The sequence below is a fragment of the Scyliorhinus canicula genome, chromosome 9 (assembly GCF_902713615.1).
Source record: "Scyliorhinus canicula chromosome 9, sScyCan1.1, whole genome shotgun sequence".
NCBI classification, from domain to species: Eukaryota; Metazoa; Chordata; class Chondrichthyes; order Carcharhiniformes; family Scyliorhinidae; genus Scyliorhinus; species Scyliorhinus canicula.
Window position 1 is genome coordinate 16,064,703 of NC_052154.1, and position 22,202 is coordinate 16,086,904.

General features: G+C 47.3%; 1 protein-coding gene across 1 annotated transcript in view; it reads left to right on the forward strand.

Moving 5' to 3' along the window:
- Positions 1-22,202, forward strand: part of LOC119971115 (meckelin-like) — a 153,340-nt gene that overhangs the window by 28,159 nt on the left and 102,979 nt on the right. The window contains exons 2-8 of the mRNA XM_038806273.1: positions 3,291-3,373; positions 4,877-4,958; positions 5,439-5,514; positions 8,454-8,520; positions 10,010-10,045; positions 11,689-11,760; positions 16,509-16,624. Coding sequence (XP_038662201.1) covers positions 3,291-3,373; positions 4,877-4,958; positions 5,439-5,514; positions 8,454-8,520; positions 10,010-10,045; positions 11,689-11,760; positions 16,509-16,624 — 532 coding nt within the window. The remainder of the gene's footprint in view (positions 1-3,290; positions 3,374-4,876; positions 4,959-5,438; positions 5,515-8,453; positions 8,521-10,009; positions 10,046-11,688; positions 11,761-16,508; positions 16,625-22,202) is intronic.

Genomic DNA, 22,202 nt, shown 5'->3' on the forward strand with positions numbered 1-22,202 from the left:
GGTGAGATTGTTCAGCTGCAATTCAATTAACATGCCGGGAAAGGATGAACGATTTCCTCCTTTCTGCCAGGGTAAATCATTCTTCTCATCACTCCCGACTCACACACCCATTACACATCCTCATGCCCCTCTCTCTTCCCCCCCACCCACCCACCCACCTCAGGACTCAGCAGATTCCCGGCCTCCAGCAATCCTCTGAATGCTGTGGATCAGAAATAGTGAGGTGACTCCAGGGCCTCTCTGAAACTGGGTCTTACTGAACCGTGTGTCATTGCGCTGATGGAGGGTGTGGGTGAAAGCTGTAATGGTTCTTCGATGTCATCATCTGAGAAATCACCCACACTGGTGTCGAAGCTTTCATGGAGCCTGCTGGTGAACTCCTACTTCCCTGATGTGCCTACGAGAGAAGGGGGATGTCATTAGTCCATGGCAGGGACCTTCAGATACAAGAGACACGACTCACGTCAGTTTGGTGCGATGGAGGATGCTGTGCTGGATCCTCACTTGGTTTATTGCCGCCCACCTCGCCGTCGGCACATGCGCGGTCAACTTCCTCCCCGGCAAGCTGGAGGGCTCTCTCCTCGAAGCCGGGGAAGACCTTTGGCTCAGGCATCTGTCATGCCAGTCTGGGATCACTCCCTCTCACCGTGAGCCAACCTTTCCTGCATGAGAACAGATGTAGAGAGCCTAAGCAGGACCTGTGTCAGGGCAGATTATAAGGATGTCTGCAATGTGTGAATAGTGGGTGGGAGCTGCAAGGTGATGAGGCCATGGCCCTCAGGGGAGGTGAAGATGTGTGTGTGTGTGTGGGAGAGAGTGAATCTTGGTGTCCCCCAAACTGGCAGTGAGTGAGCTCCACGTGCATGTGTAATGGGTGTGTGAGATGAGAGTGATGAGAAGAATGATTTACCCCGGCAGAAGGGAGGAGACCATTCATTCTTTTCCAGCACTCGATGCCCATCTCCTTCTGCAGGGCCTTTGCGCTGACCAGTGCTGCCTCCACCTCCGTTGCTGGGTCAGTGTCCTGGCTCACTGGTCTCCGCCCTGCGCACGTGTGAAGGTTCGATTCCCTGCTTGGGTCACTGTCTGCGCGGAGTCTGCACGTTCTCCCCGTGTCTGCGTGGGTTTCCTCCGGGTGCTCCGGCATCCTCGTCGAAAGACGTGCTGTTCGGTAATTTGGACATTCTGAATTCTACCTCTGTGTACCCGAACAGGCGGCGGAGTGTGGCGACTAGGGGCTTTTCACCGTAACTTCATTGCAGTGTTAATGTCAGCCTACTTGTGACAATAAAGATTATTGTTATTATAAAGTACGTCACGCATGTCCTCCGCTGCATGCAGCAGCCCGGAGGGAGACGTGACAGAATTTGGGGCAAGTCTTCCTCCCAGGCATGAGTTTCCATCGAGCAAGGAGAAGTGGCTGGGGTGCCCTTTAAATGGAGCAAATGTGCTGAGGTGATGGCAGGGCGGGTGAATCCGGCGTCGCTCACCACCGATCTGACGTGAATTCCCCGGCCTCAATTTCCCTTCCCTAACTTTCCCAGACAATTCAACGTGAAAACCGTCACTGCCATCGGCAGGCGAAACATCACTTTTCCCTCCCGTTCCTCAGACTTTGGCGAATATAATGAAAATTCTGCCCAGAGTTAACGTTTTGAGTCGATTGTGACTTCTTCGGAGCGCTGTGTTCGACGTGAAACGTTAAACTCTGTTTCTCTCTCTTCAGATGCTGCCAGACCTGTTGAGTATTTCCAGCATTTTCAGCTTTTGCTTCAAAGGGAAAGCAGGTTGAGATGCCTAGTGGTTGTGAAAGGCACTGTGTAAGCGCAGGCCTGTCTAATTTATTTCTTAATCAAAATGAACGGTTAGAGTAAATGCAATTTGGGCTTTTAAATGAATAACCACAAGCTCGTAAATTCTTTGAGTGAATTCGGATAATGAGCTGAGCAATAATAATCTTTATTATCGTCACAAGTAGGCTTACATTAACACTGCAATGAAGTTACTGTGAAAATTCCCCAGTCGCCACACTCTGTCGCCTGTTCAGGTACATCGAGGGAGAAATCCAATTCACCTAATAGCATGTCTTTCGGGACCTGTGGGATGAAACCGGAGCAGCCGGAGGAAACCCACGCAGACACGGGGAGAACGTACAGACTCCGCACAGACAGTGATCCAAGCCGGGAATCAGACCCGGGACCCTGGCGCTGTGAAGCAACTGTGTTAACCACCGTGCGCCCGCGCCACTCTTATAACAAGCCGACTTATAGAAAGAGAGTTAAATAAATAACTATTTGCAAAATGTTAGCTTTTTAGATTTGCTGTTGTTCATTCTGCTTTGACATTTAAACATTTACTCCTGTGCAATATCACCTCAGTGTCCCCTGGCTCTATCATTCAATCAAAGAGCAAGTCGAACCAAAGGACAGGTTTTGGAAGCTTGCACTTATTGTGAAAGGAATCGATTTGTCATTTTTTCCACTGTGGCTGCTAAACTGATTGTTTACAAAAGGGAATCAATGTGCAATCAGAATGACAGAATTGTTCTGTAAATTTGCGCATTTGAGCTATTTAGCGAAAAGAGGATTATCATCTGATCAACCAGTTTGCAGAATGCGCCACAGATGTTAATAAATGACAAACTCACTTAAATAAACCGTGACTTATTCATCAACACAGTCAAAGATACATGACGCTCTCTCCAGCACCAGCCCGCCATATTCTAAAAATAGGAATCTGATGAAATAAAGCACTTTTGCATTTCTGCAACACGTTGAAACAGGCACGATTTTGAGTGAGATTATTCCCATTGAATCAATAACATGATGTGCGCACCGAAGCTCCACGGTTACAGTCGCCATGACAATAAATGTGACCTCACCGGGAACCTTGGAGGTGTTGGATCCGGGCTGGCTGAGGAAAGCATGCGCGCCTTGAGGACCAGGTTTCCTCATTGGGGGAGGACGGTCGTGATGGGGTTTAGTTGAAAATGAGAATAATCTGAGAATCCAAGATCCAATGCTGCATCGTGTCATTTCTGATCACCTTGGAATCCCTACAGGGCAGAAGGAGGCCATTCGGCCCATCGAGTCTGCACGGCCCTCTGAAAGAGCACTCCACTCAAGCTCACTCCCCCCCCGCCCTATCCCAACACCCCCCCCAACCGAACCTACACATCTTTCTTTTGGACACCAAGGGGCAATTTGGCATAGCCAATCTGAGGAAACCCAGGCAGACGCACCATGTGACACATCGATTGATTTAATATTCTGCTTGCCTTTCTCTCCTAGGACTCCGATGTGTCTGTGATGTTGGTTATGCAATGGTTGACACTGGATCCCCCATCGCACAATGCAGTGCCTGTAACAAAATAGTAAGTAACCAAAAGAAAATTGGCAAATTAAAACTCCCTGCTTGTTGATTTTGACATTAAGTGCTTTGATTGACAGTTAAAGTTAAAAAAAAAAAGTTAGAGTACCCAATTAATTTTTTCCAATTAAGGGGCAATTTAGCGTGGCCAATCCACCTACCCTGCACATCTTTATGTTGTGGGGGCGAAACCCACACAAACACGGGGAGAATGTGCAAACTCCCCACTGGACAGTGACCCAGAGCCGGGGTCGACAATTAAAGTTTTTAACAGTACAACAACAGGTGGCCATCTCTATGACAACGCAGCCCTGTAAGCACTCATGCTGAAAGGGTAAAAGCAAGACACACATGCAGCAAGCCAGGTTATCCTATCATGACTAACATGACAAATATCAAAGTTTGAAGGGGAAATATGGGGAAACAATGGCACAGTGGGATGAATTGGATAGTCGTACCAAAGAGCCAACACGGGCATGGAAGGCTGAATGGTTTCCTTCTGAGCTGTGCCATTCTCTGATTCTATTTATGGATGAACATTTTCTCTTCCTGTCTCCCGATGGGGGTTTACTTTTGCTGGCATTTGATTCTGTAGCATGCCAGCAACCTCCCATGCCACTGCCCCCTACAACTGCACCCCCCCCCCCCCCCTGAGTGACCTGTTCCATGGCATGAGTGTAGACAATGTGTGTGGGCAGGTACTCAGTTGGACATGGTGGTGCTGCCATTGCCTTCACAGCCAATCCTGTCCCGACCCAATATCCAAGCATATGGAGCTCCAAGGAGGAGGAATGACTAGATGGCAATCGGGATTGCTCTAGTCTTTGAAGGCATTTTGTCCTGACGAAGAATGAAAGGTTGGATAATAAAGTAGGAAGGTCAAGTTTCACAAAAATAAAAGGTTTGTCCGTATTCCCACTTTCAATTATCTTCTCTTCCCCCATGTTGGGCTCTCAAAACCAGGAAAGTTGGGAGGTCTAGCATCTGTGTAAGGAGCATCTTCACCATTCTGTGGTAGCTGAACAGCAAATTCCTTTCTGCCAATGGGACAAATCCTGCCAATGTTATTTCTGCCTCATGAATGATGCACTCCTGTCTTGTGATCTTCAAGTTTCTAATGTGAATCGCATGCATAGAATCCATAGAAACCCTACAGTGCAGAAGGAGCCTATTTGGCCCATCAAGTCTGTACCAACCCTCCGAAAGAGCACCCTATCTAGGCACACTCTCGAACCCTGTACCCTTAACCCCACCTAACCTGCACACCTTTAGATTGTGGGAGGAAACCAGAGCAACCGGAGGAATGCCATGCAGACAGGGGGAGTTGAACCCGGATCCCTGGCGCCGTGAGGCAGCAGTGCTAATCACTGTGTCTCCGTGCCACTCCCTATGGAAGATCTGTCTGGGCACATCCAAGGCTTGAATTCAATAGTAAAGACATCTGGCAATTACTGTTTGATGTGCAGATAATTAATATTGAGAATTTGACGTTTTGCCAACTGTTCAGGATCAAGTCGTGTCAGTGGACAAGAAACTGTGTCTGACGTGTCCAAAATGCCAATCATGTCGAAGTGATGAAAACGTTCAAGGTATGCGTTTGTTATTCTTTACAGCCTGCTTGAGTGTGCGCGAGCAATTTCCAACAACAAGTAATCATTCTTTGTTGATTTTTGTTTTCAATACCGAGCAGTGACATTTGGAGTGTTGCACGAGCCACAGTTAACCAGCTCACACATTGAGAATTCAGCCAGGGTCCACAGGTCTTCAAATCTTAATTCTGTGCCAGATGGAGGATTTGCCATTCAGGAGGTGGGGTGGGGGGGGGGGGGGGGGGTGGTTAGAATTGCTAACTCTGCCATTAAGGGGGCGGGGGGGGGGGTGGGTGGTGAGGGTCTCCTTTTAATTGGTAGCCTTAGAATAGGAACAGGGCAGAAAAAGCAAGTGAGAAACATTGCTAGCTCTGATTGATGTTTGAGATTCCCCTTCCGATGGAGGGAGAAAATAGCTTTGCTTCAGTAATTTCTGTAAAGTTGGAGTCGGAGAGAATCCACCAAGTTTTCTTTTCACAGTGGAAGACTTGGCCATGAAGACAGCAGACTGTCAAACCTGTTCCAACAAGACGGTGCCAAATGCTTTGGGTAACATGTAAGTAATAATAATCTTTTTATTGTCACAAGTAGGCTTACTGTCATGTGAGAGCACCTTTAACAACTGGGTGTTTATCAAATAGCTGTAGTGGATGTACCTTTAAGAAATGGGTGTTTATCAAATAGCTGCAGTGATGTCAGAGTGTGGGTGGAGCTGGGCTGGCTGTCTTTCACTTTTGTTTTTGAGCAGGCAGCTACAGTGTTTCTTAGTTTCGTTTTGAGAGCTGGATAGCTGCAGGCAAAGCAAGCAGCTGTAAAATAATCTCTCTGCAAGCTACAGACTATCTTCAGCTCATTTGAGGATTTCAAAGTAATACCTGTTTCTGTAGAGAATTTATGGATTCATGATAGAGAATTTAAACCTGCTGTCTTTCTGTAAAAAGGGTTGAACATACGGATGTTGTTAGGAAAGTTATGAAGGGTTACTTGTAGAATATTGTATCTGTGGGGATTATTGGTGTTGATAGTTGTTAAAATATTTACTGTGGGTGTATAAAGTTTTAACTGGATTTATAAATAAACATGGTTTTGTTTTAAAAGTACTTTAGATCTCTGTTGCATCACACCTGTAAAGTAGGCCCTTGTGCTCCCCATAACCGCAATCTATTAAAATTTGTGGGTCAGGTGAATTCCATGATACACTTTGGGGTTCTCTAAACCCTGGCCCATAACACTGCAGTGAAGTTAATGTGAAAAGCCCCTAGTTGCCACATTCTGGCGCCTGTTCGGGTACACAGAGGGAGAATTCAGAATGTCCACTTCACCTAACAAGCCCGTCTTTCGGGACTTGTGGGAGGAAACCGGAGCGCCCAGAGGAAACCCACGCAGACACAGGAAGAATGCGCAGACTCCGCACAGTGACCCAAACCGGGACTCGAACCCAGGCCCCTGGCGCTGTGAAGCAACAGTGCCAACCGCTGTGCTGCTGTGCCGCCCATAAGGACCAAGTTCTGGAAAATGGGATTAGATTAGACAGGTGCTTGATGGCCGGTGCAGACATGATGGGCCAAACGGCAGTAAAAACTCTATGACCCTTCAGTGATCATGAAGCACGCTATATAAATGAATGTGCTTTCCTGTTGGATCGATATTAGCAGAGGAAAGGACTGAAGATTGAAAAACAGAATAGCATGTGACCTTTTTTTGAACATCAAGATGTTTGCCAAGGTTGATGAACCACAGTGATCGCTTCCTGTCCAGGGTATTCCTTTATTTCTAATTCAATGTGGGATGTAAAGCTGTGATTCCCCTGGTCTATATCTCATTAAGGGATATGGTTAATGTTGTCCAAACCTTTAGTCATATTTAGTCAATGTGGAAACCAGATGTTGACAATTTTGTAATAATAATAATCTTTAGTGTCACAAGTAGGCTTACAATAACACGGCAATGAGGTTACTGTGAAAACCCCCTAGTCACCACATTCCGAATGGGCCAGGGCTTAGAAACACCAAAGTGTATTATGAAGCTCACTTGACCTATAACCTCTATGTTGAGATTGGCTACGATGAACACAAGAGCCTTCACTTCAGGTGTGATTCATCAGACTTCCTAGGCGCTTTTATCAAAACTAAGTTAGCAAGACGTTGTTCTCAATTACAAACATGAAACAACATATCACAGCTACAGTAATCCATGTATATAACTCTTAATGAATCCCCCATAGTAACTGTTCCAATTTATTACAAAATCCAATAAACCAAAACCCCTTTCAAGGGTGTGGCCCAGCACACTGTAATCTCACTTGAATGGGAATTGTCCTTTCCCTGAGATCCAGCCTCCAACTAGCAGATTCAAACCTCCTTCTGGAAAGCAACTCTATCTTTAAAGTTACCAAGGCAGTTTGCCACACCCAATGTGCTTTCAGTTCACTAGAACAGCTTTTAAAATAAAAACAGAGAAAACAGGGAGTCACTGCTTCTCCTCTGCAGTCCAAAGCACCAAACCGAAACTGAAACGCAAACACTGAGCCCCCTCTCACCTGACAGCCACAGCCCAGCTCCACCCACAAATGACATCACTGAGGCCGTACTACAAGCCATGCGGTCAATCGAAACCTCTCTTAAAGGGACAGTCACATGACGATAAGTACATCTCTGATCGGATCGGTAAAATAAAAGAATGAGTAATCGATGGGCTCACGTTCTCATTAATCATATAGCATACTGCGAGATTTTCTGGTGTTCCCGCCAGTGGTGGGAGCGAGCCATGTAAACCATCAGTGAGACTCGAAGACCCTGTTGGCAGCCAGTGATGAGCCAGAAAACATGTCAATCGGTTGGGGGGGGGGGGCAAAAAAATCCCACCGACAGTGTCCAGATGTGCATCTCTCTGTTCTTTCATTGGCAAAGCAAATGGTGAGGTTTTAGATCATTGTGAGCACTTTGCTTCCATGCTAATGAATGTTGGTAGATGTTTGTTAAGTAAATATACACACGGTACATTGTGTATTTTGACTTTACCTAAGGGGTTTTCGACAAGAATTAATACACAGACCTAAAACGGTGTTGCCCTAGTCATATCTGTGGCTAGTCATCAATCTCTATTGAGCAAAATGGTGCAGTTGCCAATTGAATTACTAGGGTTGGCCAAAAATGTATACTTGAATGGAATTTGGTTGCCATAGGGAGTTGCCAGGTAGTAAACCGTTGGGGTCATTGGGAAACAAACCTGGGAATTTCTCGAACAGGCTATCCCTGTTCGAAAGGCAGCCAAACGTGAGAGAACATAAGAAATAAGAGCAGGAGTAGATCAGTGAGACCTTCGAGCCCACTCCACTACTTAGTGAGATCATGGCTGATCTTTTCCTGCACTATCTCCGTGACCCTTGATGTACAGTATACTACTATTGTGATTCTGTATGTAATGGCTCCTTTTGTGCACCTCATTTCTCTGGACCAGTTCCAGTTTTATGTATATTCTTTGTTCCTCCGCTAGGTGTGTACCCTGCCACGAAACTTTCATTTTGGCTACCAGCAGTTGCACGTGTCCTCCCTCCAACTTGGTAAGTGATTTATCCTTGCTGGAATCGGCAAACGTGCCCAAGTAGAGTCATTGGCAAACCCCTAATACGTAGACATTACCCGAATAAAATTCTGCCTGGCATGAGGAAGGACAAAGACATGAAGAGTTGTGTCCCTTTTCATTAGAACAAAGCAGGTTATGCAGCAATGCAATAAATGGAGCTCCCTCCCTAACAGCATGGTGGTTGTCCCTACATGCTCAGGGACTGCAGCGGTTCAAGAAGGCGGCTCACCACCGCCTTTCTCGGGGCAGTTAGGGAGGGGCAATAATTGCTGGCCTCGCCAGCAACGCCCACAACCCGTAAGCGAATAACAAAAATGTTTAAAAGTATGAGAGGTGGGGCAGCACGGTGGCCTAGTGGTTAGCACAACCGCCTCACGGCGCTGAGGTCCCAGGTTCGATCCCGGCTCTGGGTCACTGTCCGTGTGGAGTTTGCACATTCTCCCCGTGTCTGCGTGGGTTTCGCCCCCACAACCCAAAAATGTGCAGAGTAGGTGGATTGGCCACGCTAAATTGCCCCTTAATTGGAAAAAATAATTGGGTAATCTAAATTTAAAAAAAAAAATTTATAAAAAAAAAAAAAAAAAGTATGAGAGGTTAGTACAGGATACATAGAAGCAGCTTGTTTTCAGTTGTTGAGGGGCTAAAGACGCAAGGTTTAAATGTACGAGATTTAGCACAGAGAGGAAATTTCTTGTGAGGGTGTGGAATTCACTTCCAGGGTTAGTGGTTGAGGCAGAAGCAATGCGGATATTCAAGATTTGATTAAAGAGGTAGATGCTGGTTATAGGATGGGTAGATCTAATTAACAATGATTGCTTACATGGAGGGAAAATGCTGACATGAATGGGTTGGGCTAGTTGGCCTTTGTAGCTTTACCGTGGCTGAGCATTTCTATGTTAGCTTGTGAACAATTGGATTGACTATCCCTCCGAAAGACAGCACCTCCAACAGTACAGCAGTACTGTTAGTCCAGCTTGCGTATCTGCAGTAGGACTTGATCCCATGTTCGCTCTGACTCACTAGACATCATCCTTGAATTGCGGGACAGCCAATAACACTACCCGCTGAGTAGGCATCAGCCTCGAAGCGAGGGACAGCTGGAAGGGAGCCACTGAACCAAGACTGACACCCACATTCCTTGAGTAATGGCGAGCCATTCCTTGAGTAACTAGCCAATGGCCAGACCTTTCACCGCTTGTGTCACTTGGAGATGCATTTGAGCTGGAGCATGAGCAAGGCTTAGCTTGACAACCACGCGCCTCTCTGATTTTTCTTCACCATGGGATGTTTATATGTTGCTCATATTTAGCAAGGTTTCAGGGGTGGAAATAGTGAGGTAGAATCCGTGTTACCACAGTCCAATGGTAAAGTGCATCTATACTGTCAATTGCTGAATGGTCAGAATTGCCGTTTATAAGTTTATTATTTTCTAGTACTCTGTAATTAAATTGTGACTTTCATTTCAGAAAGGAGGCCTCTGCTTTGGAAACACCAAACTGCCGGTAAGTATTTAGCCATCTTGTTTTTCTTTTTATGTAGCTTTAAATATAGAATCATGAAGGACAAAACATCGCTCAAACACTAGAATCTAAACTCTACCTTTTATGTTCCTTTTACAAGTGAAATAATTCTGCAGTCTGTACATGACTGGATGTTCAGTCATTAAATACAATTCAAGACTGAGTTCAATTAATTTATGGGCATTGAGGGAATGCGGGGATTGGGCATGGGGATGGTGTAGGGCAGGAAAATGGAGTTCAGATGGAAGATTGGCCATTGTGTTAAATGGCGAATCAGGTTGGAGGGAGTGTATGGCAGAGTCCTGAGCCTATTTCCCATTTATGGGTTCGGCTGACTGTTTGAGTGCCCTGTGCTTCTGAAATTTGAGGGGTGGTTTCATTCAGTCCATACCCCACACTCTTGCTATTCCCAGAGAAACATAGAAAATAGGAGGAGGATGAGGCCCTTCAAGCCTGCTCCACCATTCACTCTGATCATAGGTGATCATCTATGATGCGACCCATGCAGACACGGGGAGAATGTGCAAACACCACACAGTGACCCGGGGCCGGGATCGATCCCGGGTCCTCGGCACTATGAGGCAGCAGTGCTAACCACTGTGCCACCGTGCTGCCAAGCCGACCAGTTTTCTATCCATCTCAATACGCTCGCCCTAATCCCATGTGCTTTTACATGCTAATCTCTTAAATGGGACTTTGTTGAAAGCCTCTGAAAGCCCAAATAACTCACATCCACTGGCTCCCTCTCATCAACTCTTCTAGTCACATCCTCGTAGAATTTCAGTAGATTTGTCAAGCATGATTTCCCTTTCATTAGTCCGATCCTTCCACTGTTTTCCATGTGCTGTGCTATAAAATCCTTGATAATGGATTCTAGAATTTTCCCCATTGCCAACGTCAGGCCTACTGGTCTATAATTCCCAGTTTTCTCTCTACCTCCCTTTTTTTAATAGTAGGGTTACATTAGCAACCCTCCAATCTGCAGCAATTGTTCCAGAGTCTATAGAATTCTGGAAGATGACAACCAATGTATCCACTATTTCTAGAGACACTTCCTTAAGTACTCTGGGGTGTAGATTATCAGGTCTTGGGGATTTATCAGCCATCAATCTCATCAATTACCCCAATGCCATTTCTCGACTAATACTGATCTCCTTCAGTTCCTCCCTCTCGCTCAATCCACAACATTTCTGGTTTGTTATTTGTGTCCTCATTTGTGAAGATAGCTTCAAAGTATGTATCTAGTTGGTCAGCCATTTCTATGTATTTAGCTGGTCAGCCATTTCTCAAACACCCTCCTGGTTTTTCGTGGCTGTGAGCTTCCTGTACCATACCTGGCTCCTTGGCAATTGAGTGGAAGTCTGTGGGAACAACAGCGAGTGGTGGCTTGAATTCACTTCTACCCAGTTCCTCCGCTCTAACCCAGCAGAGTGCATCACCATGGTGCTTAATGGCTTCCACACTTAGACTGGAGAAATTGCAGCGGAAAAGATCATAGTCCGAGCTCTTGAAATGGGAAATGAGTGACCTTGCCATCAAAGCTCAGTTTTAAATTAGATTTGTGGTGTGTTAGTCCGAATGGTTTTGTTTGTGAATGGTTAAATTTCTGTGATATTTTATTTCAGCCTCGGGCAGGAGGTTTGCCAGATTCCATTTGGTATGAAATGCACCTACAAGCAAGTTACCTAGCCTGCTCAGTGAGTAATAACTTTCAAACCACAAATACTGAACGATCTGGAGGCAGGATGTGTTTAATTTTCAGTGCCAAGCAATTTTAATTTAGCTTGTGCTATTTAACACTCACAGTAATCTCAAGTTCAATTTTCCACTCTGACCTTCTCTGTGTGATGACGAGGGATGCCCCCAATATTAAAACGGAAAATTGAGTGTGAGACAATGGAGGCGGTGGCTGGGGGAGGGGTTTGGTGAGAATATGCAGCATGTTTCTGGAGGACATTCAAAATATCTCAGTCTGTCAGTACCTTTGCCAAGGCGGAAGGAACCCGGGGTTAAGATGTGGCAGGGCCCGGTTTAGGTCAGAGGGAGTGCAAGGTGCAGGCATCAGTTGGTGAACCGATCGCAAATCATATTTTCAAACCCCCCACTGTTGCCATTCCATCCATCACTGTACCTCTGCCAGTCATCGATTTGTTCAGCCACTTACTCAAGCTCCCGAATGCCACTGACCCCAGCAACACATCCTCTATCTCCCATTTGGGGCTGTTCCACCCCTGCCAAGAGGCATTGACTTGATGGTATTTGTTGTGCAACTGGATTGTAAATCCATCACCGAGGATGGCACGGTCCCGGTTTCCTCCCACAGTCCCAAAGAGGTGCAGGTTAGGTGGTGTTGAGGGAATAGGGCAGGGCTATGGGCCTAGGTGAGGTGCTCTTTCAGAGGGTGGGTGCAGACTCGATGGGCCAAATGACCTCCTGCACTGCAGGGATTCTATGAATATGCCTGGATGCATCACGCTCCACCAGGTCTCACCCCTCCTCTGATCTAGGATCTTCCTGGAAGTTAAGATAATTCTTGGGTCTTTTATCTCCACTGCCAGCTGTCTCTTTCAGCCCCTGTCTCCTGCCCCGTCACCCTCACCTCTGAGAAGAATTGCGAGGAGCACCTGGACCTCTTGGTGACCAAAATGCCGACTGTTCCATCAGTTGTAGCTGCTGCACTTTCTCCTTCCTTTCCCCATCAAGCCAACCTCTCCCAACCTCGGGACCTCTTTCCTGATCCTGAACAGTTGTCTCTCTCTCTCTCTCTCCAGCTTCTCATCTATCTCCCCACATCCCCTCTCTGAACATATTCCCACAAACCGATTCAGTGGGCTGCCTCCCTCTGGGTGAGAAGGTTGCGGATTCATTCCTCACTGCAGCACAAAGTCCACATGGGCACCTCGGTTTTAAGTAATGAAGGAATGTTGCACCGATGAAGGTGCCACCTTTCAAACGAGCTTTTAAGCGTAGGCCCCACCTGTGCTCATGGCTGCGTGTAAGACAATCCCACGGTGCTACTTTGAAGAGGATCGGGGGGGGGGGGGTCTCCTCAATGTCTCAGCCAATATTCATCCCTCGCCCAACATCACGCGAGAAACTGCTTGTCTGACCATTCCCACTTTACAGCGTGTGGGAGCTTGCTATGCGCAATTTGGCTGCTGAGTTTCTTTCACCACACCAGTGACTATGCCTCAAAAGTACTCTGGGAGGTCGCAGACCTGCGAAGGGCACTATTTAGATGCAAGTACTGCCATGATTTTAATGAATGGAGGATCAGGCTCGAAGGGTCAAATAGCCTATCCCCACTCCTATCCATACTCGTACATCCTCCCTCCTCCTGTATTTAAAACTCACCTCTTCAACCAAGGTTTACGGCTGCACTTCCTCATGTCCTCATTTAAGGGCAGCACGGTAGCACAAGTGGTTTCACAGCACCAGGTTCCCAGGTTCGATTCCCTGCTGGGTCACTGTCTGTGCGGAGTCTGCACTGTATGTTCTATGTCATCATGCATTTGCCATCGCTTGAGCTGAAATGGCTAGTATCCCATCATACAGGGAAACTATTGAAATAATAATTTGCACAGTGGTGGGTTTGGAAATTTCCAAAGGAGAACATAGAACAGTACAGCACAGAACAGGCCCTTTGGCCCTCGATGTTGTGCCGAGCAATGATCACCCAACTCAAGCCCACGTATCCACCCTATACCAGTAACCCAACAACCCCCATTAACCTTATTTTTAGGACACTAAGGGCAATTTAGCCTGGCCAATCCACCTAACCCGCACATCTTTGGACAGTGGGAGGAAACCGGAGCACCCGGAGGAAACCCATTGTAACATTGTAAATTGTAACATTAATGTTATTTATATGAAAATACAAATTAGGAGCAGGGGTAAGCTATTCGGCCCCTCTAGCCTGCTTCGCCATTTGATATGATCATGGCTGATCTGATTGGGGCTAGAATTTCACTTTCCTGTGTTATTTATAAATGGTGTCCCTAGTTCTATTTCCCCAAAGGGGGAAACACCCTTACGGTGTTTCCACCCTGTCAAGTTTCCTCAGGATCTAATATGCTGCAAAGAAATCACCTCTCATCCTTCTAAACACCAATTTCTGTGGGATGGGGGTGATGTCTACCGAAAGGCACCCAGTATATTTTGATTCTTGTTGCATTTCTCAGCTTTTTGAAGTGCACTGTTCATTGCAGCCACATGTTCTGGAAAAGGTCGACAGGCACAAAATAATAGAACATTTTAAATGTCGTCAGCATTTGGTGCCAATAACGTAACAATAGCTTATATTTCGAAACCACTTCTAAAATGCCTAAAGTTTGGAGGAAAGACATAACAATTAGCCACTTTACTGCACACAGCGCCCCCTCCTGTTCTAACTCACTCAGACCCCTTCAGTCCCAGTTCACTGAGACATTGCAACCTGTCCAACTCTTCATCCTTTCTACAGCGACATTCATTCCTGCAATGTTGAGAGCTCATACTGCCATTCTTCTGTTCCTCCATCACTCTTTCTCCCTCTCTATCTCATGCTCTTGCTGGTGAATTTGCTGGGATCCGTTAACGTCCTGTACTTTGTGCCGGGTTCCCAGGCCTTGTGCTGGCGCAGTGGGTAGTGTCCTTGCTTCCGAAACAGAAGCTCTGGAGTTCGAGTCCCACTCTGGAGCTTGAGGGCCAAGGAAGGGACATTCATAAAGTGGTCAAACAGATTGAGTTTGTAAACCATAAGAGCTGTAGAGATTCCTGGCCAGCTGTGTGATGGGGAAAAAAGGTTGAAGTCTCTGCCACCGCTCTCTGTAGCCTGAAGACTAGAACATGCATGCCAATGTTCAGAACAACTGGAACCCTTGAGTGAACTGTAACATCACCACCAGTTCCTGATGGAACTGTGTTCAATTGGAACTGAGGAAAACCAGCTAAAAGGCCAGGACCCATAGTGCGAGAAGCATCAAGGTGCAAGGAAAGAGTACTTTTTTTTTTAAAAAGGAGAAAATAAATCAAGAGGTAATAATTGAACGAGAGTAAACCTGTGGCTCAATGGAAAGCACTCTTGCCTCGGAGTTTGAAGGTTGTGGGTTCATGGCCCACTCCAGCACAAAATCCATATGTACACCTCAATGGAGCACCAAGGGAAGTTTAAAAAGTTTGAAGATTTTAGGAGGAGTAAGGTATCCCATAACATTGAAGCTGAAGGAAAATAAGACTAAAGTAGGAAATTGCGTGATGAGTTTTGAGTTCTGCTCAATCATTATGCAGCAACTCGGGAGATTTATTTAGCGTTTGGGGAATATGTAAGCAATAGGTTTTAATTAGAAATAAATAATTTGAACCGTTTTGCCAGACTGAATGAGGATTAATTCACTCAATACAATGCAGACCCTGTCGACTCCTGAAACAAGCCACAATGAAGGGAGGATATGTTCTACCACCAATCAATAAATGACATTAGAGCTGAACACACAATACATTCGTTGAATGGTTAACTTTTATTTATTCTGTAATATTGAGCAACAGATGTGTTTAGATGGTGTCACAGTGATGTGTTTTAAAATATATCCTTTTAAAATTGCAACAACTTCTCTTTTAGTGCTTGATTATCTGAATAATCTGATTATGACAGGCTTGCATCCTCTTCAGCCATGTGTATTTCTGAACAACACAGAGATATCCGCTATCTCGTTCCCACTTCTGGTGTTATAAGACCATAAGTCACAGGAACAGAATTAGACCATTCGGCCCATCATATATGCTCCACCATTCAATCATGGCTGATATGTTTCTCATCCCCATTCTCCTGCCTTCTCCCCGTAACCCCTAATCCCCTTATTAATCAAGAACTTATCTATCTCTGTCTCTATCTCAGTGATTTGGCCTCCACAGCCTTCTGCGGCAAAGAGTTCCACAGATTCACCACCCTCTGGCTGAAGAAATTCCTCCTCATCTCAGTTTTAAAGGAGCGTTCCTTCAGTCTGAGGCTGTGGCCTCGGGTTCTAGTCTCTCCTACTGGTGGAAACATCTTCTCCATGCTCACTCTATCTAGGCATTCAAACCTGACTGGAAAGATCAATGCGAGCTGTGGCTCTGGTTTAGTTAACTTTGAGCAGCCTGGGCAGCACGGTGGCGCAGTGGTTAGCACTGCTGCCTCACGCCGCCGAGGTCCCTGGTTCGATCCCGGCTTTGGGTTGCTGTCCGTGTGGGGTTTGCACATTCACCTTGGGTTTGCGTGGGTTTCGCCCCCACAACCCAAAAGATGTGCAGGGCAGGTGGATTGGCCACGCTAATTTGCCCCTTAATTGGAAAAAATGGACTGGGTACTCTAAATTTATGAAAACAAAACTTTGAGCAGCCCATTCCGTGCCCAACATGGGTTGAGTTGGCCGCCCTCTTGTGTTTTTCGAAGTGGAAGCAACCTAATAAGAACTTTCTTTTTCAGAATGTGACTTTTAGTAATCAGACAGCGTGCCAGCTCCTCACTAACCTGGTGGTGCTCAACGTGAACAACTTAATCAATGGCGAGGCCTACATCCTGTACAGCTCGATAACTCCCACGTGAGTGAAACATCTTTATTATTCTCTGCCACATCCCATCAATGTTACAAGCAGTAAACCCTGGTTTGTTACTCAAAACTTCATGCTCAATCATGTACAGTTCTCACCCCTTTTGTCGTCTGAGTGCCGATGTATAGCTTCTCAGGTGCCAGTTCAAGTAACCCATCTTTATGTATGGGCCCAGACAATCAGGTCAATTATCGCTGCCAAGCTCGATCCTCTCCGCATTCAGTTCTAGCTGGTGGTCACGGCATTCAGGGGAGCTGAGGCCAATTACAGGGCCCCCATCTGGCAGAGTTCAGCTGACGAAGGACCAATGTTTGGCAGTGGGGGTGGGGGTGGGGTGGAGAGGTATTGGGGATTGGTGGGGTGCAATAGGGGTGGTGCCTGGTGATGGAGAGAGCCTCCTGGCACAGCTCCCCTCTGCACCATTAAGGAAAGCCAATGATTAACGGGAAGCGGGCAGTCTTTAAAGAGGAAATGGTTCAGGTGCAATCGAGATATATCCCCACAAGGAAAAAGGTCGGACGAAGCTTCCTGGATCATGTAGTGACAGAGAATAAGGTGAAGCAGAAAATGAGTGTATCAAGTTGATAATACAAGAGAGAATTGAGCTGACTGTAGAAAGTTCAGAGCGGAAGTGAAAAGAGAAGTAAGGAAAGCAAAGAGGGAGAGTGAGAAGAGACTGCCAGCTAATATAAAAGGAAATTCGGAGGTCCGCGGTGGCGCAGAGGTTAGCACTGCTGCCTCACGGCGCCGAGGACCCGGGTACAATACCAGCCCCGTGTGGAGTTGCAAATTCTCCCGTGTTTGCGTGGGTCTCACCCCCACAACCCAAAGATGTGCAGGGTAGGTGGATTGTCCACACTAAATTACTCCTTAATTGGAAACAAAAATGAATTGGGTACTCTAAATTTATTTTAAAATATCCAAAAGTTCTCGCTGGTCAGACAAACAGTAAAAGTGTGGTAGGAGGAGTACTGGAGCCCATTAATGTCCCAAAAGGGATTGAAACGTGGAAGCAGAGAGCGTGGCTGGGGTACTAAATGAACACTTTGCATCTGGCTTCAGCAAGGAAGAAAATGTTGGCCAAGTTATAGTGAACGAGGAGATATTTGACACACTGGGTGGGCTAAAAATTAATAAAGAGGAAGTTTCAGAAATGATGGCTGTATTAAAGTTGATCAGTCACCAGTGCCGGACGTGATACATTCAGGGGTACTGAGGCAAGTGAGATTGGAAATTGAGAAGGCAATGGCTATAATCTCCATTCCACCTCAGACACGGAGATGGCCAAGGACTGGAGGTTTGCAAATGTCACTCCGAAACTACAGACCAGTCAGTTTAACATCGATGGTGGGCAAGCTTTAAGAAATGAAAATTTGGGGGGGGGGAAATGAAAAGTCACTTGGGCAAATTAACAAAAGTCAGCTCATATTTGTTAAAGAAAAATCACGTTTAACTAACTTGACATTGTGTTTAAATGAGATAACAGAGATGGTTGTTGAGGGTAATATGGTTGGTATGTTGTAAATGGACTTAGTAAAGTGTGGCCTAATAGACTTGTCAGCAAAGGCAAAGTCCGTGGAATGGGATGGATTGGGGCAGCATGGATCTGAAGCTGGCTGAGATTCTAGAACCAGAGTAACGGTGAACGGTAGTTCTTCAAACTGGAGACACCAGGGGTTGGTATTAAGATCACTGCTTTGCTTGATCAATGTCAACCCATCCTCTACCCCCTAAAAAGACCTGCTATTCCTAGCCACCATCATGTACGGCCTATGTTCTACCTTAAACTGGATAATGCTGAGCTTCGCACACAACGAAGAAACATTCACCCTCCTCCTCAGGGCCTCCTCCCATATCACTGTAACCTCCACATCCTGTACTCCGGGGGCATCATTATCACGCTTACTAGTCTCCTAACATTCGCTGACAGTTGCCTCCCTTTTACAAACCCCGTCTGATTTTCCCCTATCCACCCCCCGCACACAGTTCTCAATTTGCGAGGCCAGGATCTTTGCCAGCAACTTACTGTCCACATTTAATAGCGATATCGGGCGATAGGACACACACTGCTCTGGATCGTTATCCTTGTTTAGTATTAGGGATTTAGACGCCTGCGATAATGTAGGGGGGTGCTCCCCCTTTTCCCTCGCCTCATTATATGCCCCAGACCGCGCCCCCCCCCCCCCGCAAACCTCTTATAAAATTCTACAGAAAACACATCCGTGCCAGGGGCCTTCCATACCTGCATCGCCCCCATGCCTTCCATAACGTCTACCAGTCCAATGGGGGCCCCCCAGCCCTTCCATCAGGTCCTCCTCCACCTTGGGGGATTCCAACCCATCCAGGAACTGCCGCATTCCCTCCCCCACCCCCAGCCGAGGGCTCCAGTTTATAAAGCCTCCTGTAAAACTCCTCAAATACCCCTTTCACCCCCACTGGGTCCAGTATCCCACTTCCCAATCCATCCTTCACCCTTCCAATCTCCTCGCCACCTCCTGCTTCCTGAGCTGGTGAGCCAACATCCTATTCGCCTTCTCCCCGTACTCACATACTGGCCCTCTGGCCCTCCGCAACTGCCTTCTCCGTGGACATTGACCCAAACTCCGTCTGGAGTTTCTGCCTCTCCTTCAATAATCCTGCGCCCGGGGCCTCCAAATATCTCCTGTCCACCTGCAACATCTCGTCCACCAACCTTGCCATCTCTGTTCGTTCCACCTTTTCCCTATACGGCAGCACAATATGAACTCCCCCTAACCACTGCGTTGAACGGGTGGCGGCCGAGACCTCAGCCGTATTGTTCAGTTCCACGCATGCTCGAATGGCAGCCCTCACCTGCTCTCACACCACCTCATCCGCTCACAACCCCATGTTCAGTCTCCACTGCAGGTGCCCCCCCCCCCCCCCATTCAACAATCCCATCCCCCTCTACTACGCTAAACTTCTGGCCAACCCCAGTGCGCTCATGTTAACTCGCCCGCCCAGCCAGTCTGGCAGCCCCCTCCCAAGGCAACTGAGCCCCCTAACCCCCAAAGACCCCCCTCCCACCCGCTCACATACCTCCATAACACAAACAACAGTGCAACAAGAAAAAAGGCCCCTCACCCTCAACACTCCCCAAACATCCCGCCCCCAAGCCCATTGTCTCTTAAATACCCCTTTCGCCTCCTCTGGTGCCCCTTAATAATGTTCACGGCGTTAAAAGTCACCCAGAGGTGGGTCAGGCACAGCGTCCTGAACTTCACCACTTTTTGAAGAGGGCAGCCTTCACCTGACTGAACCAGGCTTTCCTCCTCGCCAGGCCCGCGCCAAGGGCCTGGTACACCCGAAGCTCGTTGCCTTCCCAGGTGCAGCTCCTTGTCTGCCATGTCCACCTCAACAGCTTCTCCTTATCCAGGCATCGGTGGAGATGTGCCACCATCGCCCTCGGCGGCTCGTTCACCTGTGGCATCCTCATCAGCGCCTACGCGCGCGGTTGACCTCCAGGGGCCGGTCAAAGGCCCCCTCCAGCATCTTGTCTGTGTACCAGCCAGCGCCGCACCCTCGATGCCTTCAGGTATCCCCATGATTCTCAGATTTTGTCTCCGGGAGCTATTTTCCAGGTCCTCCACCTTCTCCTTCAGCCGCTTCTGGGTGTCCCGCATCATTCCAATGTAGACGAGGTAAGCTGCTCCTCGTGCTCCCAAACCCCCTCCTCCACTTTCCGAATGTCCTGGCCTCGCGACTCCGGCCTCTGCCCCACATGATCTATTCCTGCTTTTGATGGTTCCACCACCTTGGCTAAGTCTTCCTGGGGCTTCCCTCCTCTGCCGGCTGAACTTCTCATTTAAGAAGTCCACCCGCTGCACCGTTGACCACTAGACAGGCAGGACTGGCCCTTTACCCTCCGCCACCTTAACGCGTGGCGCATGAAGATTCTCTTACTCCAACTGTTCCCGTCTTCCCGACCCACGTCTGGTCCGTGGCTCAAACTACCATCCCCGCCAGTGGAGTTGAACTTTCTTCAGTCACCTCTACGCCTTTTTCCCCCAAAACATTCGCCCAGCAACTGGGGAAAGGTGCAAAAACGTCGGCTCGAGTGGGAGCTGCCACTCACTCCATGGCTGCCACCAGAAGTCGGAAAGGCAATATCAATTAAAGGACACAATTCGAAGAGGAGCGCAAGAGCAGAGGGACCGTGGGAATATGTGTACAAATTGTTGAAAGTTGTTGGGCAGGTTGAGAAAGCATTTAATAAAGTGTACGTATAAATAAAGGCACAGAGTATAAAAGCACAGGAGTTATTGTGAGCCTATATTAAACACTGGTTCAACCACGACTGGAACATTGTGTCAAATTCTGCACGGGGGGGGGGTGCGGGAAGAGTTCTACACACTCATAACTCTCTGAGAGGTGAAATTCCTCCTCATCTCTGTTCTACTATTTTGAAACTGTGCCCCCCCCGGTTCTAGATTCCCCCCAAGGGGAGGCATCCTCTCAGCATCTATGCTGTGGGGGAGGTAGATTCAAAATTGGCTTTCAAAAAGGAATCGGATAATTATCTGAAGAGAAGACATTTGCAGGGCTCAAGGAAAAGGGTGGGAGAGCGGCCCTGGCTGAGAGCCAGAAAGGGGCCGAATGAACACCCTGTGCGCTGTGACCGTTCTACATTTGTACAGTTCTATGTCTTCATTAAAGGATGTCCTTGTGTAACGGTCATATAATACAACAGCTCAGGACAATGACATATCCAGGGGTGGTGTCTAGTGAACCATATCATCTTACAGGCGAGGTGCTGAATCAGCTCTGTCTGTCACACTATCAGAGAGCCAAGGGTAAGGCAACGATAGAATTAGGTCAATTTACAGCAGCTTCAATTTTCCTTTCTTTTGGAGCAGATCTTTCTTTTTGCCTCCCAAGTCAATGAAGGACAGTGTGTCATCCGTCTTTTTAGGTGCAAGACCTCAAGAGTGTTTTCTCCTGCAGGTGCACATTGTCGGGAAACTCCTCCCCTTCTCTAACGTGCTAATAAATCAGGCACATTCAACCCAGAGCCATTTTCACTTGGGGTGACAGCACAAAACATGAGATTTTCGATCAGCTGCCGTTTTTGACAGGCAGGCGATACAATATCATGTTTGACACAATCGGCCAAAGTCAAGCTCTCTCTATGTCAGGCACTGTCAAACTCGGGGGCGCGACGCGCAGGTGGATCCCGGGAGGGTATCTAGAGTGTCGCGGAGCCGTCCGTCGCGGCGCTCCCAATCGCGCAAATCCGCGCGCAACAGCCGCAGCAGCCGGCTGTTAATAACACCGGCTGCAAGCGACCTTCAAAACGGCCGCAAACATGTAAAACAAATGTGGCCGCCCTGCGCATGCGTGCCAGATCATCGGGCATGCATGCGCTGTGCGGCCACTTTTTATTTAAACAGTCGCAGCTTTTTTTTTACAAGTTTGGGGGGGGGTTTATTCATTTTATTCATTTCTTTTATTCATTTAATTTTAATTTTTTTCATTTATTTTATTCATTTTTTTTACAAGTTCGGGGCAGCAAACAAGGTAAGAGAAAATGGTGGGTCGCGCAGGTCGGCCG